The 18290-nt window shown below is 49.1% G+C and overlaps 1 protein-coding gene across 2 annotated transcripts in view; it reads right to left on the bottom strand.

Annotated features, from left to right (window-relative positions):
- Window positions 1-13519: 13519 nt before the first annotated feature.
- Window positions 13520-18290, bottom strand: part of NMNAT3 (nicotinamide nucleotide adenylyltransferase 3) — a 125171-nt gene continuing 120400 nt past the window's right edge. For both annotated transcript variants that reach the window (XM_032630861.1, XM_032630860.1), the window contains exon 5: window positions 13520-14571. In XM_032630861.1, coding sequence (XP_032486752.1) covers window positions 14228-14571 — 344 coding nt within the window. In that variant the 3' untranslated portion in view covers window positions 13520-14227. The remainder of the gene's footprint in view (window positions 14572-18290) is intronic.

Here is an 18290-nt window from a genome sequence, read left to right on the forward strand (position 1 = left end):
TGGCCAGTAATGAATTTGAAAAAAAAAATGCATCCTACATATTCACAACTTTACCCACCTCCCTGCCTTTTATGGAGGATTGTTGTTTTGTGTGCTTTACCCCAGGCCTTCTTACAGGGCTAGTGGGAGGTGCTGGGTGGAAGGGAGGATTAGAGGTGGCCCCCAAAAGTTGACTTAGTGGACAGAGAAAGAGCAGGCAGCTACTCTTAGAAGAAAAGGGGAGGCTGGACAAAGGTGAGGAATGGGGCTGAGGAGACAGCCGTCCTTGCAGAGTCAAGGACTTTTCAGAAGTAATTGTTATGACTGTGTGTGGGCTTTGTGCTGATAATACAACCTCGGGTGAGATATGACTGCCTTGGGTCTTCATTTTCAGAGGACAATGAGCCATAGAGAGGCTTGCGGATTGCTCGAGGTCCCACGGGTGGAGTGGCAGGGCTGGGGACTGGATTTGTGTGACCCCAAGCCCAAGGTCTCCTGACCTTGCGGATTATCTCCTGAATGAGGCAAAGATGTATGGGGATCTTGGTGTCCTGGCTGTGATGAATCAGCCCACGGAAGAAAACCCCAGAGAGAACATAAGTCTCCCAAGTTGTCATCAATATAGAAGCAGAACTTGAATCCCCACGTGAAATGTAAGCACAGGGCATATATTCTAAGTGGAAAAATCTATAAAGAGTTAAAGATTAATGGCCTTAGTGAGGCTCCGGCCAGATTTAAAAAGAACAAATCTTGCCAAACCAATGTTTTTGCTTTCTGGGGGAAGAATTATACAATGAAGAGATGAAAGGGAAGCAGCTGGTCAAACACACATTGATTTCTGGGCAGCACGTGATCTGTCCTCTGAGGACTTCCCTGAGATGGAACACAGAGCTGGCTGTGCTGACCAGGATGAGGGGAGGCCTCGGAGGGGAGGCTCGCTGGGGTAGGACGGGCCAAGGTCACCTGTTCTGTCCAGGGCTAGCCTCAAGGCCTCGGTCTCTGTCCTGTCTCCTTAGAAGCAGTGGAGGTAAACACACTGTTTAGGTGGTTCATGGAGGGTTTGTGTTTCCAACAAGGGAAGAAATAGGCCAGGAGCTCGTTGATACAGGGACAGAGAACACAGTTCAAATAGCGTTATCGTAATCTTTGTAAAGACGCTTCTCATCTGTGACCTCCCTTCCTGCTGCATCCTGCCCTCTGCCTCTGGATTAGAGTCCAGTGGAATGAAGACCTGGGCATTAGAGTCAGACTGGTTTTGAACCCCAGGCCTACCACTTCCTAGCTGTGTGATCTTGGGTAAGTTGCTTAATGTCTCTGAGCCATCATCTCATAGGGTAGTTTTGAGGCACCTGGCCCACACATCCTCAATAAATTCTAGTTTCCTTCTCGTCCTTGTCATCCGAGGCCCTTCACTGTCTGATCTAAGCATCTTCTCCCAGCCCTATACTCTGCTTTCCCTTGAGTCACCCTCTTGGGCTGGTGGCTTTGTCTTCTGTATCGTCACAGCCCAGCCTCACTCCTGCAGGTCCCTGGTCCCAAAAGCCTTCTTCTCCTCCGCATCCATCAAAGTCCTCATGTTCCAGTTTCGCTGTGATCTCTTCCCTGAGTTCTGAGCGCCTGAGCTCTCCCAACACGTTCCTGTTGCTCACTGCCTCAAGCGGACAGAGCTTTGATTTCCGGGGAATCATGTGTGCACACGCCTGCTTCCGCTTCCTCAATGAGACTGTCAACGCTTTGTGGCCAGTGACTGTGTCTCCCAGCACCAGGTCAGGAGCTGGGCACACAGTGGACACACGGCGAGAGAACAGGGGGGACGTGTCAAAGCTGCAAGTGATGGGTGCTTTCAGCAAACGGGCACCTTCTAGGCGCCTAGAGCTGGGCTGGATGCTGAGGACACTGCCATGAGCGAGACACGACCCCGAGGAAGTTACGTCTAGTGGAAGAGAGAAATGTAACAAGTGGAGGCTTGTACAAGGTGCTTCAAGGACAAGATGGCGGTTGAGCACAGGGATGAAATCTTGGAGGACAAGTAGGCATTTGCCTGACGGAGGGGGGAGACGGTATTCCCGAGAGGGAACAGCACATGCCACACAGAGAGGTGTAGGAAAGCCTGGTGTCTTCAGGGAAAGTGGGGGGTCACATGTGGCTGCAGCATGGCTAAGGGGGAGTTCTGGGGGGACGGGAGGGATGGCACGGTCCGACACAGTGGAAGAAAATGTTGGAGGGACAAGTGGAGCCAGGCCATGGGGACCCTTAGATGCTGCAGCAAGGTACTTGGCCTCTGTCCTGAGGGAAAAGGGCGGCCACTGAAAAGTTTAAGTACAGGAATGTCACCATGAGGGAAGGGAGAGACACGCAGTCATGGTAACAGGCCTTGGGCATGAGCCTGTGTGCAAGCCGGCCAGCCCAGAAGGAACAGAACATCTGGTGGAGTGCAGTAGGCAGGGAGGTGACTCATTTGCCCGCCAGGAGATTGCAAGGGCTGCACGATGGCAAGCACACCTGTCTTGTTCCTTTGTGACCATGCCCCTGGGCTCCAGGGATGAGAGTAGGATGTGAAAGCCTTCTGTCCACCATCCACAAATCCACCATCCATCCAAACAACCTCCATTTATCCACCCTCTAGCACACAGAATACATCCAACACCTACCCATTCACCCATCAAACCACTCATTCATGTACAGCAGCGCCCCAGTCCATTCCAGTCTTTCCAGGTCAGGCAGTTTAAATGGAGTTCTCCTCATTGACCCTTTGACCTTCCTCTGATTCAGAGGGACGGGGAAACCCTTTGTCAGCCTCAGTCACCTGATACAAAGTGATCCCAGCATGGGTTTGGAGGAGGGGAGGTCCCCGGGGACCAGAGTGGGGAGGGAGGGCTTTCTGGAAGGTGGAGCCTGAGAGGGTCCCAAGGAATGAGTGGTGTTGAGAGAGGCTTCGAGAAGCAGGAAGGGTGTCCCAGCTTAGAGAAAAGGCTCACACAAACAGTGGGAAGCGGGAAACCATGGTTGGTTACAGACATGATCTCAAGCTGTCCAGAGGAGAGGGTTCCTGGATGACCATTCAGAGAACAGGCAGGAGCAAAAGAGAGCGATCAGGGCTTCCCTGGTGGCGCAGTGGTTGAGAGTCCGCCTGCCGATGCAGGGGACACGGGTTTGTGCCCCCGTCCGGGAGGATCCCACATGCCGCGGAGCGGCTGGGCCCGTGAGCCATGGCCGCTGAGCCTGCGCGTCCGGAGCCTGTGCTCCGCAACGGGAGAGGCCACAACACTGAGAGAGGCCCGCGTACCGCCAAAAAAAAAAAAAAAAAAAAAGAGAGTGACCAGACTTGGAGGCTCAAATGCTGACTGAGAAGTTGGGCTTTTCCCATGAGGTGAGGGAAGATGTTGAATGTTTCTGACACCAGAGTGACAGCAGCACAAGGTAAAGATAGTTTAGGAGGAGTTGCCTTGGGAGGGGGTGGAGGACAGATGCGCTCCATCTTCTAAAAGCTCTACAGAGCATCGGCCACGCTGCTTGCTGAACAGGACACACCCCTCTGAATTTCTTCTTTCTTCTCCCGACTCTTAGATAGCGTCTTCCAGAGAGAGTCCGCTTGCCTCAGGCTCCTGGGGTTTTGTTAGAACTTGGATCTCTGGGTCCACTGCAGCTCGTTGGAGCGCAGGCTGGGAGAGCGCAGAAAAGGGCCCTTTTACCAGGCCCTCCACATTATGCTTATGCCCCCGGCATTTTGAAGTCCCGACTCCTGGCATCTTTACTGCTCGGTTGTCCTGGCCCCTTCCCTGCACCCTGACTCACTGGGTGCTGTACACCCAGCACGAGAGGATGCTGGGTGTACACCGGATGTGGGGTTCTCCCATGAGGCTGGGAGCGACCCGAGGGTGGAGGCCTGGGCTTTCCTGCCTCTACTAGCAGGAGCTTGGTAGGTGTCTGTTAGTCAGTACCATGACGGGAGGACACCCTGAGCCTGACGGCATTTGTGAGCACTGAGAGAATTGTCTGAAACCATCTCCATGGCTGGTCCAGCATTAACATAGATGTGAATGTATGGGCTGGGCCTGGCTGTTCCAGGAAAACAATACTGCTCATCATGGCCACCATCACCCCGTCCACAGCTGCCCTGCGGATGGCAGGCTTTCCAGCTGGACTGCAGTCTGGTCTCAGTCACTCACTCACCGCATGTTTGAGTTAGCTTTCCTCCCTCCCTTCCTCCTTCCCTCCTTCCTATTCTTCCTCTCCCCCACTCCCCCCCCGTAGTTACAAGCAACAGAAACAAATTCTGGAGAATTTAAGAAATGAGGAAATTTACTAGAAGGATTACCAAAGGCACAACGAATTTGGGGCGGGAAAGAGGAAAAACAAATGGGACCCTCTATTGGGAACTGTCAGGACATGGCCACCAGGGCAGACCGACTCCAGGCATTTTTAGTGGTCGATGTGTTCTAGATTTAAATTCCGGGAAATGAGCATCTGGGTGTGCCCTGCCAGACTGAATCCAGTGAGGAAGAGAAGTTCTTAAAAGGAACTCAGGGTGCTGTTAGGAAGGAGAGTGGGTGCTAGGCCTTCACCAGACCATCTGGGTGTTCACCCCGTGGGGCACTTGGTCTGGGCACTGTGAGACATTGAGCCCCTTCCTCTTGTAATAGGGAAGAACAAATCTGACTCCATATTGGATGTTTCTTTTACTTTAACCTTTGTATTCTATTGCTTTTGCTACAAGTTTGTCACTAAAGGGATGTTGCCTGTGAGCTTAAATTATAAATAATTGTCCCTCTCTGGGAACCCTGCCTCCCATGTAATGAGTGTTAAGCTAAAACACCTTGGTTTAGCTCACAGAAAACCTCCTGACTAGGCCCACCTGGCTGCAGGAAGGAAGAAATTAATACATCCCCAAAGCAGGACTTTACCCCCTCCTCTTTTAGTATGAAGGAAGCCTGAACACTAACTCAGGGAAGATGGTGCTTTGGGACACTAGTCCTCCATCTTCTTGGTCTGCTGGCTTTCTGAATAAAGTCGCTATTGCTTGCCCCAAAGACTCATCTCTCAATTTACTGGCCCGTCATGTGGCAAGCAGTATGAGGTTGGACTCAGTAACACTCTCTGGGTGCTGTCAGGTCAGGGAGACAGCCACGGAAACAGGGGCACCAGGGTGGCTGGGGCCAGGACGGGGACAAGCAGGGGCTCTAGGATCGCCAAGGAGAGGCTCTTCCCAGAGGAGAGAGAGGGAGGTCCCGGCAGAAATTGGGAAAGACAGGTCTCTGGATGACATCACATCTTGAGACGCCCGGGAAATCCACACTCACCTCACAAACATCCACGTACGAACTTGTTGTCCTGCCAAGACGCCAGTTGAATTGTGGCCGAGTTAGGATGCCCAGTGAGGCTGCGAGGTCCGGACAAGGCTCTGGGCTGCTGCCGAGGAGTGGGACCCGCCCCTGGCTTGACACTTCTTGCTCTATGCTTGATGTTGCATCCTCTGCAGGATCCGGCTGAGGGGACCGGCTCACTAGTCCAGCTGCAGCCCATGTACTCTGCCCTCCCCTGGGAGGCCAGGCTCTCCCAGACCCACGGCTACTCAAGCACAGGCCTGTGGGCCCTGGGGGACTCCCTCTAGTTTCTGCCCAATCCGCCCTGGGCCCCGGTCTGTCTGCCCACAGTGGAGGGAGGAGAGATTGACACCTGGCTGTCGTTCTACTCTCCCTTCCCTTTCTCCCTCCAGGAACGTGCATCTTCCACCAGCATCCTTTCCTATAGCACCACCCGCAATGGAACAGGAGTAGAGGCGTGTACACAGATGGCTGGGTTACCGTGCGATTTTGTGGGCGCTTACCCGAGTGTGGGAAGTGTCCGTCACTTCTTTCCTGCCCACCCTCCCCCCTTGCAGAGACGTCACCGCCACGTGGACCAGGTGGACAAGTCCATCCAGGGCCAGGGAATCTCTTGGGGAGTCTAGAATTGTGACAATGAGACAGGGGTTAAGGTGGAGGGTCACGTGGGCACAAGTGTGCCAGCTGCTGGATGATGAACAGGGGCTGCGGAGCAGAGATAGTCTGGGGATGGGGCAGAGCAGGAGGGAGGGAGAGAGAAAGTGAGAGGAGGAGGAAGGAGAGAGGGGAAGGGAGCGAGGGAGGGAACGCCAATTTCTTCTTTCTCTCCAGAATCCCATATACATGTTCTGTCCTTGGGCCCTCCCATTCCTGACATCTGTGTGACACCTGTGCTCCCACCTCTGTTATTTGGGTGACTTTGAGGAGTTCCTGTGTACCAAAAAGAAAAAAGAATCCTCGACGGAGGCACCCAGCAAACACTAGGAACAGGGTTTGCCTGCAAACTGCTATGTCTCTGTAAGGCGAGTGAGTCCCTGAAACTCTTCCACACAGACTGTCTGTTGGAATAAAGAGACGGATATTGCAGTGGCTTGTATGAAAGACAATGAAGGTGACTCCCTGCAAAGGAATACGGAAATGAAATTTTCAGCCGCTCTATGAGATTCTGTTTTCTAAAAAAATTAAATTTACTTAAAAAAAAATCAATCTGGTAACACTGATTAGAATAAAAAGTACACATACCATTTGACCCAGCAGTACCACTCCTGGAATCTATCTCACAAATGCACTAGCTTAAAGGGCTTATGTATAAGGGAGTCTATTGCAGCAAAAAACTGGTAGAAAACTTTAGATAAGAACTTTGTAAACTGCTCCTTTGAGATCTGTGTTCCTCATACAGATACACAGCCTCATGCAGAGGCTGTGTTCCTCAAGCGTGTGTGTATAAAAAGGATTCCAAGTGCAAACATGCTTCAAAAACACTGATTTATATAAAGTCAAACAGGTGTGTTTATCACGGGCTTCTCCGAGCTCATTAGATTCTTATTTGGATATTACTTTATGAAATATTTATTGAGCCCCTACTATGATCCAGGAGTTGTGCTGGGGAAAAAGAACAATGATAGAGACAAATTCTTGCTTTCAGGGAACTTGGTGTCACCATCGAATCAGTCATTTCACGAGTGATAAAATTCTCTCACAAAAGAGAGCAGGGAGCTGGGAGTACTGTGGGCAAGTCTAACTTAATCAGGACTCAGAGAGGGCTTCCTGGAAGAAGCGGCTTGAGGCTGAGAACTGAAGAAGAAATAGGAATTAGCCCAAAGAAGAGGATGAGACAGCTTGTGGGCAGAGGGAAGGGTATATGCAGAAGCGCTAATGGGCCCAGGAAGGGAGTGTGAGATACTGAAAAATGCCCTGGGCTGGAGAAGAGAGTGAAAGGGCTGCGGGCCTGGGGTGGGTAGGGCAAGGACCATGGGGTGGGGGTGGGGGGGTGGGGTGGGTGGGGTGGGCGGGGAGCAGGCCAACCCCAGGAGAAGCCGGGTCTTCACTCCGAAAGCATGTAAAGGAAGCTCAGGAGGATTTTTTTTTTTTTTGCAGTACGTGGGCCTCTCACTGCTGTGGCCTCTCCCGTTGCGGAGCACAGGGTCCAGACGTGCAGGCTCAGCGGCCATGGCTCATGGACCCAGCCGCTCTGCGGCATGTGGGATCCTCCCGGACCGGGGCACGAACCGGTGTCCCCTGCGTCGGCAGGCGGACTCTCAACCACTGCGCCACCAGGGAAGCCCTTTTTGTTAAGACACCTTTATTGAGGTGTAATTTAAATACCACAAAATCTATCTGTTTTATGTGTGTAGCTTGATGAGCTTTAGTAAATTTATATAAATGAGTAACCATCACCACAATCTAGTTCTAGAACACTCCTAACACCCCCAAAAGTTCCCTTGTGCCCACTGTGGCCAATCCCCAGTCCTACCCTCAGGCAACCACTGGTCTGCTTTCTGCCTCTATAGTTTTGCCTTTTCTAGAAATTTCATACTAATGGAATCATATAATATGTCGTCCTATATGCCTGACTCCTTCCACTTGGCACGTCTTTGAGATTTATCCACTTTGTTGCAGGTATCCATCAACCAGCTCTTCCTTTTAATTGCTGGATCATATTCCATTGTATGGACAAAACACACTTCTTTATCCATTTACCAGTTGCTGGACCTTTGAATTTCCCCAGTTTTTAGCTATAGTGAATAACGCTGCTACAAACATTCACATTCAAGCCTGCATAGTAAATGATTTCCTCTCTCTTGGGCGGATACCTAGGAGTGGGGTTGCTGCATTGATTCTACCCATTCCATTGGGTGGGGAATGGTAGCTCACTGTGGTTCTCTAAAGACTAACAGGGCTGAGCATCTCTTCTGGGCTTATTTGTCATTCCTGTGTCGCCTTTGGCGAAGTGTCTTGTTTCCAGGATTCCATGTTTGGTGACTTGCTTGAAGGATTCGTAGGACTCAGAGGCAGTTACCTGTCTTGGCAATGAGTCATTGCAGTGAGGGGACACACGGCAGGGCTGGCCAGGGGAGAAGACACATGGGGTGGAGTCTGGAGGAGCCCAGGTGAAGGCTTCCCAAGTTCTCCCTCGGAGAGAGAACACACACAGAACACGCCTCTTCCTCCAGCAGTGAAATGCCGCAACACTGCGCATTGTTTCTCTCCAGGGGAGCCTGCCTGAGACTCAGAATCCAGGGTTTTTATCGTGGGCTGGTGATGTAGCATTCTGCCTGCACGACCTGCTGGGATTACCGACATTCCAAACTCCTAGAAAGAAGGCAGATGTTCACTACAAATCACATTGCTTGTACAAACAATCTAGGCAAGCTGGTGTACCCAGATTCAGTGCCCCAGGCAGACAAAACAGCCTTATCAGTTAGACACGTAGGCAATATTCCAAAAGCCAATTTCTCAGATGCCAGCCAAGGGCCAGCCTTCTATTGAGCAGCGTCAGGCCTGCTAGGTTAACCCTCTCCTGCACATCTTCAGTCAAATCTTTGGATTGTTTTTAATTGGGTTTTTAGGCTTATTTTTAAGAGTCCTTTACATATTCTGGACACGAGTCATTTATTAGATACACATTTTAGAAATGTGTTCTTCAGTCTGTGGCTTCCATTGGAGTCCCCTGGTGTCCCTTGGAAGGAGTGTGGGCAGGGGAGGGATATGCCCAGATTTGCACACACACATAACTGCTCTGGGCCTGATGTAGAGAACAGATCTCAGGGGCCGGGAGTGGATTAAGGAGGCCATCACAGTGGTCCAGGTAAGAGATGATGGGGGTCTACATTGGGAGGGGACAGGGTGGATGGAGAAAAGAGGCTGCATATGAGGGATGTACAGAAAGTAAGACTGACAAGGCATGCAAACACTCATTGTGAATTTCCAACAGGAGGAAGAAAGTTAGGTAGGGCTCCCTAAACTTAACCGCAAAACACAATACTATTGTTTCTAATAGTGATATTTCCATACCTTTGTGGGATTTTAGCGTTCTGATAATTTGGGAAAGGTGGGACCAACCAGATGAACTTTAGGGTCCCTTATAGTGCCATGAGCAAGTCTTTTGGGGATTATTTTAACAATTCTAAAATATTCTGAGGTGTGTGCCTAGGTGCATTATGATGGATTGTTTAAGAGTTACACACACACGTGTATCTAACATGTTGAGCTTTGGTCCAAGAAAATAACTTCATGACTGAAATGGAACACAGTCTATGCATGGAGACCCTTGTAAAAAGTGAAGGCAGAAACACTGTTAGCATAGGAAGTGTGAGAACGGGGAGAAGAAATTCATATCCACGTATTAACTCAATTACCACATGTGCCTTGCAAATCCAGAGCACTATCTGTTTAACATGGGATTTCACATCATTCTGTCCCAAGTGATACAGACAGTGCTGTAAATGAAAAATCCTTTCCTCAGGCCGGGATCCAGAGCTCCGCTCATCCGTGCAGCGTGTGCTATCACAAGAGAACCTTTATTTAAGGTTGGAAATTCTATTTACCCAGGAGCCCAAACCACTGCTTAATCTGTTCTTGCAAAATAAACAAAACACCCTGGCAAACTAGCTTCAAAGAAGGCCCGAGGGAATGGAGAAGAACGTGAAATCAGGTACGCAGGTCGGTGTCAATGCAATAAATCAAGAGCACAGCAGTGATACATATTTTCTCTTCTGATACCAAAAAAAGGGAGGTTACATGAATCAATGGGACAAAACGAGAGTATAAAAATTTATATATATGTATAAATATAAATAAATAAATAAATAAATAAATAAAAATATAAATATATATATATACACACACACACACACACACACACACACACACACACACACACACGGTAGGTTTTTTTTGTGCTGTTTTATTTTAGGGGACAATGTATGTGAAGGCTAAGAAATGAATGTTTTGCCCGGTGGGAGCCACAAGATACAGCCATGAATCAGACAGATGAAGGCATCTCCTCCAACCTAGCTGGGCCTGGTTCCCTGAGCCCGTAGAAAGGCTGGACAGGGAGATAGATGGTGGCGTGCCAAGATGCCTGCTATCGGGTGCACACGGTAATGGTCAGCCCCTCCTTAAGGAGGTGATGAGGAATCTAGCTGGTCATGCTATTTTGCCCTCTCCTGCCACAAGGCCTTTGTACCTGCTGTTCATTCTGCCTGAAAGCCAGTTGCCTCCATCCATCCCCACGTCTTGTGGATTCATCTTTCAGGTCTCAAATCTATCCTTTCTTCCCTGCTATCTATACTCTGTCATCAGGGTGAATCCCTGATGCCTTACGGAGCCTAAACTTTGTACAGTCTTGAAGGCCCCTTTCCAGAAAAAGAATAACAATTATGAATGTGAAATTAGATACCTAAATAATTGAGGTCCCTCCAGAGTGTTGAGAAGGGCCTGGTGAGCGAGGGGCTAGAGCTTAAGCTTCCTTACTTCACAGGGAACCTGCTCTCTCTGGCTGGCATATCACGTGGTGTGTTTGCCCAACAGAGCCCTCAACACGCTTTGCAATCATGTTTAGTGGCGTGAATAGTTGATTCCTAGCCATCTCCACCCTGGACTGTAAGCTCCTTGAGGGGAGAGACCGTGTCCATTTTGCTCACCATTGTTCGTTTTCCTACTGTTTAGTCTAGTGGCTGGCATAGGAGAGGTCCTCAGTAAAAGGATTTGTGTAAATGAATCCTGAATTTTGAATCATAGTTATAATCACAGTACTACTAGCTCCCACTCATCAGGAGTCTACGCTTGTCAGGCCCTGACCATGAGGACTGAGGGCACGGGGGGCGGGGGGTAGGTTGGAAGCCTCAGCCTGTGAAACATGGAAGAGAAAAGCACTCTGAACACCGGGAGTAGAGGGAGGCTGAAGTTGGGGTGCCTCTGAGTCAAGGATGTAGCATCTAATTCCGACTGTCTACAGCACTGTGTCCCCCAGAATAAACATGACTTCATGAGTGGTAGGGATCCCCCCGCCCCCAAACTAGTCCTTTGTAAGAACAAGCTGTGGCTTCCTAATTTTCCCTCTTGGGAAACAGAGACCCCTTCCTCATATACATATCCTCCCTTCCCAGCCATACTCTTAAACTAGAGGGCCCGGTGATTATTTTGTGCCCAGGGGACATTTGGCAATGCCTGGGGGCATTTTTTGTGGTTACAATGGGCAGGTGTTATTACCAGCTAATGAACAGAGGCCAGGGATATTGCTAGGCACCCTACAGGACACACGACAGCCCCTCCCAGCAAAGAATTCTGTGGCCCAGAATGTCACTAGTGCCCAGGGTGAGAAGCCCTGCCTCAAACCCACAGGCTCCCTCTCTATCACTTTTCCCGGACACATATAGCTTCTTTTTTCGCGGTACGCGGCACTCTCGCTGTTGTGGCCTCTCCCGTTGCGGAGCACAGGCTCCGGACGCGCAGGCTCAGCGGCCGTGGCTCACGGGCCCAGCCGCTCCACAGCATGTGGGATCTTCCTGGGCTGGGGCACGAACCCGTGTCCCCAGCATCGGCAGGCGGACTCTCAACTACTGCGCCACCAGGGAAGCCCTTCCTTTTTTTTTCATCCTTTGCCTTCTGTACTCCACACAGAACAGCGGGGACAATGTTGGAAAGCTATTCACCAGAGTAAATGTGACGCAGTTTCAGCCATACGTTCAGTTTATTTAAAACAAAATGAATATTTATTATAACAGGGGCTATTCTAGGCCGATGCATTGAATGGCTTGTGAATCTTATTCAAATACAAATAGTGAGTCAGTAGGTCTGGGGTGGAGCCTGAGAGTCTGCGTTTCTAACCAGCTCGCAGCCTGAGAATCTGCATTTCTTCCCAGGATGAAAACACTGGGCCTGGAAGCACACTTGGAGTAGCAAATTTCTTGGCACTTAGGATACAGCAGCAAAGAAAACAAAGACTCCTGCCCTTGGGGAGCTTCCAGTTGGGCTAGAAAGTGTACTGGACCCAAAGAAGGGTGGAGAGGCTGAAGTCAGAGGCACTCAGAGTCTTAGAAAATCAGCTGGGAGAGAATTTAGAGGATGTCTAATCAAACCTCCCCATTTTAGAGATTGGGAAACTGAGGCTCACAGTGGGGAAGGGAGCTAGTTAACATCACCCAGCTTGCTGTGCCAGCTTTTGGGCAGGGCTGTTTGATTCCTATTCCCCTGAATTATCAAGGTCCTTAGGAAGTTCTTGAGGGCAGAGCTCATCAGGGTGGGGGGATGGCCAGCAGCTTTAGAGGTTGCAGGTGTGGAAGTCTGGAGACTCCCACAGGATGGCCCCACTACTCTCCATGCAGGAAACCCTGATTTCCTACTTCACTCATGTCCATCCTGACACACCTGCAGACACTGGGATATATTTGGGGAAATACTAGATTCTTCCCACTGACCCTTTGCGTTTCTGCACGATTAAATTTGTAGCAAAGATGAACCAGGGTAAAATCCTGGAGAAGTAAATTCTAAATGAGTTCAGTCATTTGGTCAGCAAGTGGAAAGAGTAAACTCAAACAGAGTTCAGCTAGTCAAAACCTCTTCCTAATCGGGAGTGGAAGGAAAAATCCTGAACACACACACCAGCCCCTGTGGGCACCTTTCGGGGCTCAGCAGAACACAGCCATCAACCCAGAGCTTAGAGAACCATTTGCTTGGTGTTGAAAAGCAATTGCTTCCTCCACAGCTGGTACCCGGGAATGGAAACTTTTAAATTCATGCCAGTTCGATTGGAACAGTAGCAAATTTCATGGAGTAGCTAAAAAGAAAAGCAACAGCTGGTACATCAGGCATTAATAATATAACAAAGAAAGAAAAAAGAGAAACTTTTCATTAGTGCTTTTTGATGTCAATTTATTATTTATCCCTTCACCAATATTCAAACAAGCAGGCAGTCATAAAACATTCAAAAAGATCTTCTAAAACAGTCAAGGCATCTGTGTTACCTCCGTTCCTTTTTAGAAACCTGGAAATCAGGAGCCCTGGCATTTATAGAATAGCTGTGTTAAAATATATATATATATATATATATGTATTGTATCAAAAATATTGTTTGAGGGGCTTCCCTGGTGGCGCAGTGGTTGAGAGTCCGCCTGCCGATGCAGGGGACACGGGTTCGTGCCCCAGTCCGGGAAGATCCCACATGCCGTGGAGCGGCCGGGCCCTGAGCCGTGGCCGCTGAGCCTGCACGTCCGGAGCCTGTGCTCTGCAACGGGAGAGGCCACAACAGTGAGAGGCCCGCGTACCGCAAAAAAAAAAAAAATATATATATATATAGTTTGAGGATCACTACCTAGAAAGATTTTAGTTTAAATTTTATCAGTGGCCAGTAGGCAGGCAGACTACGGTTTGTAAAGGAAGATTCAATGTCAGTCAGCAAAGTGTTGCTTCCAAATTTTGGACTCCTCCATGAGCATTACTTTGTGGAAACAAGGCATTGACAAAGCCCACTGTTTGGTAATTAGCATCCTGTCAAGTATCTCCAATCAAGACCCGCAAGCTGCACCTGGTCCTAGTTAAAACACGCTTTGTGGGCAATTCTGATCTGACCCTCAGGGGCCCCCTGCCACGTGCAGAACTGCCTTCAGTGCACAGCCATAACTACCATTTACAAAATAAGAAGGCCCCTTCATCCAGAGGTTCTGAGAGCTTCTGTCTAAACCTAATGACCTGCCACACCACTTTAACTTCTGTGATAAATGTCCATCCTCGTGATGCAAACATTTGCTCCTCCCCGAAGAAGGTATCTCTTCCTGGGACAGAAGATGGCTCACAAACAAAATCATTGTTGAAAAAAACCAAATGAAACATGGAAAAACTCTGGAAAACAAAGACTGTAAGCGCCCTGTCCTCAGGACGAGACCAGTGGAGGAGGAGGTGGCCCTCCCCAGCTCGGCTACCCTTCATTCCTCTCCGGGGCTGGTGTAGAGGTCGTGCTCCTTGATGTAGGCGATGACGGCATCGGGGAGCAGGTACTTCACGCTCTGCCCTTGGCCCAGGGCCCGCCTGATGTATGTGGCACTGATCTCGTTCTGCACTGGCTCCCTGGCCAGGTGGATGTTGTTCTGGTACCTCTGCAGGATGGGCGAGCCCAAGATGTACCCCTTTGGGTCGTGCCCTGCCCGGTCCACGCACACCAAGCCGAACTTCTCCACTATTTCTTGGATGTGTTTGTCTTTCCAGAGGTTGGGGGTCTGGAAGGTCTTCAGGACATCTGCCCCGCACAGGAGCTTCAGCTCAGGCACAGCTGGAAAAACAAGGGTGGGTCCCAAGAAAGTTACAGAAGAGTCATGGCCAGGAACGATGACATTATATTCTGTTTGAAATTTTCCAAAAATGCTTTTCTTGGAATGTATGGGGAACTCAACATCTCCGTGTTCATGACTTAAAAAGAAAAAGCATGTAAATGAATCCGAAGCTACTTCAGGGACGTACAGTTGTAATACTTTAATCAATAAATCTTTTAACATTGGCAAAATGCCAAGTAATACAAAATGGATTTTTTTTTTTTTTTTTTTCAGTGTTATACCACAAGGCTATCTGTGGTTGCCGGACCCCATAGCAGAGTCCAAAGGCGGCTGTGCTGTACCTAGAACCCCGTCTTCTGATAGAAGGTGAGGTTCTTAAAGCCCTAGGACTAACAAGTCACTGCCTTTCTCAAAATCTATTTCAGCCCTAACACATGGTATTTTTATAAGTACAATCTCACCCTAAAGGTTAATTATAAAGGATCTGTGGGTAACTAAAAGGTCTCTAAGACCCCAGCTGGTGCCCTTTTCATCTGTTTTCAATAAAACAAAGCTCTAGAACAACTGATGAATGTGGCTAATCCTTTGGCATTTGTGCTACTAGAGAATGATGATTATGACGATTAAAGAATACTTAACAGGGCTTCCCTGGTGGCGCAGTGGTTGGGAGTCCGCCTGCCGATGCAGGGGACGCGGGTTCACGCCCCGGTCTGGGAGGATCCCACATGCCGCGGAGCGGCTGGGCCCGTGAGCCATGGCCGCTGAGCCTGTGCGTCCGGAGCCTGTGCTCCGCAGCGGGAGAGGCCACAACAGGGAGAGGCCACAACAGTGAGAGGCCCACGTACCGCAAAAAAAAAAAAAAAAAAAAAGAATACTTAACATGTATTGGTTGTTTACTGTGGGCACTATCGCTAAGCGCTTTATGTGTTTAATCTCATTTGAGCCTCAGAACAACCTCAGAAGGTAGGTGTTATTGTTGTGCCCACTTTGTGGATGGGGAAACTGAGGCACAGAGAGGTGCAGGACTCATTTAAGCAGAGGAGTCAGGATTTAAATGCACACAGCCAGCCTCCAGCTGGGGCATTCGAAACCGCTGGGCTCTGCCTCCGCCTGCTGGCAGGAACTGTACATGCATCACCCTGCCTGGATATTCCTGGCACCATTCCTGTTCAGGCCCCCTTTGAATGGGCTAATCGGAAAAGGAAAAGCCAAGTCCATGCTAGAAGCAACCAGCAGGACCTCTAGTCCTTCTGGAAGCCAGTTCTAGCTTCAGTGAACGGCAAAGGCTGGGCTTCTAGGTCACGGGCATCTCTCAGTCACCCTGAAATCTCAGCTGGGAGGGGCTTCAGGGATACCAGCTGCTGGGGAAAACCTGATGTAAATGATCGGTTTAGGCTCCTCTATTGTGAAACCTCCGAAGGGATCCGGACGTGGACCAGAGGGATGAGTTTACAAACGAGCACCAGACCAGCCGTGCACTGCAAAGTGAGAAACTAGAGATGTCACGGACAGGTCAGAGTTCCGGCCTCAGTCGGGCACCGGCTGCTGTGGGGCTGGAGCTGAGATCCTTCTCTGGGCCTCAGTTTCCCATCCATGAAATGGTGGCACTGGACTTGTTTACTCATTTTAAAGCAGCAGATGTAATTACAGAAAACACACTTCAGACACTTTAGCAGCATAACTAGGACTCTAGTGCCAGACTTCTTAGATCCAAATCCTGGCTCTGCCATTTGACAGCTGTGTGACCTCAAGTTTAAAATGGGGATATTAACAGTACTTATCTCATAGGATTATCTTAGAATTGAATGAGCTTATAAATGTAAAGCACTTAGAACAGTGCTTGGAACAGAGTAAGTGTGACATATGTTAACTACTGTCCGTCCGTCCGTCCATCCATCCGCCTTCACCTAGTTATCCACCAATCCATTCATCAGCACATCCATCCAGCACTTACGGAATATCTCCTAAGTACCTGGCCTTTTAAAGTCAATAAAACTGCATTTAAAAATTATTCAATAACTTAGACCTTTTTCACTCATTTGGGCTGGTCCCATTGCTTACAACATGTATGTGGATCCAAACTACTCTGTACCTGTGAGATTTTACTCTAATTTCTTATTTATTGGACCATTGTAATGTAGCAGGAGACCACCGTTCGACCTTTCAAGCAATTGGGTTGCTGTTACGTGGTCTTCCTATGGGGGAGGTTAAATGATGTGCACTGAATTCCAGGGTCTTCTGGGGTCTGAGGCACACCACCCTGTTCCCATAGGTCAGGGATTCTTCTCCTGTGGATTTCCACATATCCACTTCGATGTTAGATATTGTTTGAATTCATTAACAATGACAGTGTGAAATATGATTCACTCTGAGCCCTTGCCCAGAAGAGACAAGTACCCACAGCTGCCCCGTCCCCCAAGTCAAAGGCATGTCTGTGGGACTGGTGTGATGGCCATACACGTCTCAGATCCCAACTCTGGGCAGTCCTGTCATCAGGCCCCCCAGAGGCATTCACATCTCCCTTTCAAATCCATTCACATCACTCTTACAAAAACTGCAGACTGAGTGACTCTGACTGTCTAAGTCCAAAGTCTGTAAGTCTGAGGTTTTGAATAAATACTGCCAATTTGACTTGTCCTAACAGTGATATAGTGACATAAATAGATGTCCGTGGGCATTTGGGGGCAGTGTGCTTTTTGAATGGCCACAGGCTTTGGAAAGCAGAGGAAGTAGAGATTAACACAGAAAGTGGGAGAAGTGCCACCAGGACCTTTCCCTTTGAATGTCCAGTTGCCCTAACTCTTTGACATCAAAAGCACCAACCCTGAGGCCAGTCAGCCCTGGGTTCTAATTTCAGATCTGCGAGGACCCTGGGATAGTTATAGCTGGTGGGCCTGTTTCCTCAGCTGTAGTAGGGATAATAAAGCCTCCTTTGGGAGTTATGGAAGTTGAGTGATGGAGAGAATGCAATGGAAATCTCCTGCTTAGTGCAGGCACCGAGGGTGGTGTCTGGAGCATAGGACTTCTGGGTCTAGACAGGACACCCAAGATGAAGCCAGGTATTGGCAACTGAAGGGTGGCACCCAAATTAACCTTGGAACAGTCAGTGTGAAATGGAACCAGATGAAGCGTCTGCTCTGGTTGTATGAAAGGAGAATGGGGCTGAGCTGTGCTCAGGCCCCATCAGCCAAGGCAGGGACCACATTCACAAGCGGCAGAGGCGGCCTGTTAAAGGACTGAGGCATCATCCACCCCAAAGCGTGACACCCAAGCAGCCCGGGACAAGGCAATTCACACGCCTCTGGGTGAGTCCAAGGAGGACTGCAAATCACAGGAGTGATGGGCAAAGCAGGGCTCCGGCGGCCAGAAAACGCTGAGCTCAGCCCCAGAGGAGAACAGCGCGTGACAAAATACACGGCACACAAAATGGTCCTTTAAAAACATGTCACTAGTAACATACAAGCGACCTCATCAAAAGCCAAACTCACGGTGAGAAAAAAATCACCTGGCTTTTTGAAATTGCTCTAGCTCTTTTTTTCTGATGACAAACATGAAATCTATGTCAATTATGGGACGTATGGAAAACACATAAGTATTTAAAGTAGAAAATAACAGCAACAATCATTCTTTCTACAAAAAAGTCAATATTTTGGTGTATTTCTTTAGTCTTTTCTATTTAAACATGCAAATAGATGTGAAAGTATATTTACATATTTTT

The sequence above is a fragment of the Phocoena sinus genome, chromosome 4 (assembly GCF_008692025.1).
Source record: "Phocoena sinus isolate mPhoSin1 chromosome 4, mPhoSin1.pri, whole genome shotgun sequence".
In the NCBI taxonomy this organism is placed as follows: Eukaryota; Metazoa; Chordata; class Mammalia; order Artiodactyla; family Phocoenidae; genus Phocoena; species Phocoena sinus.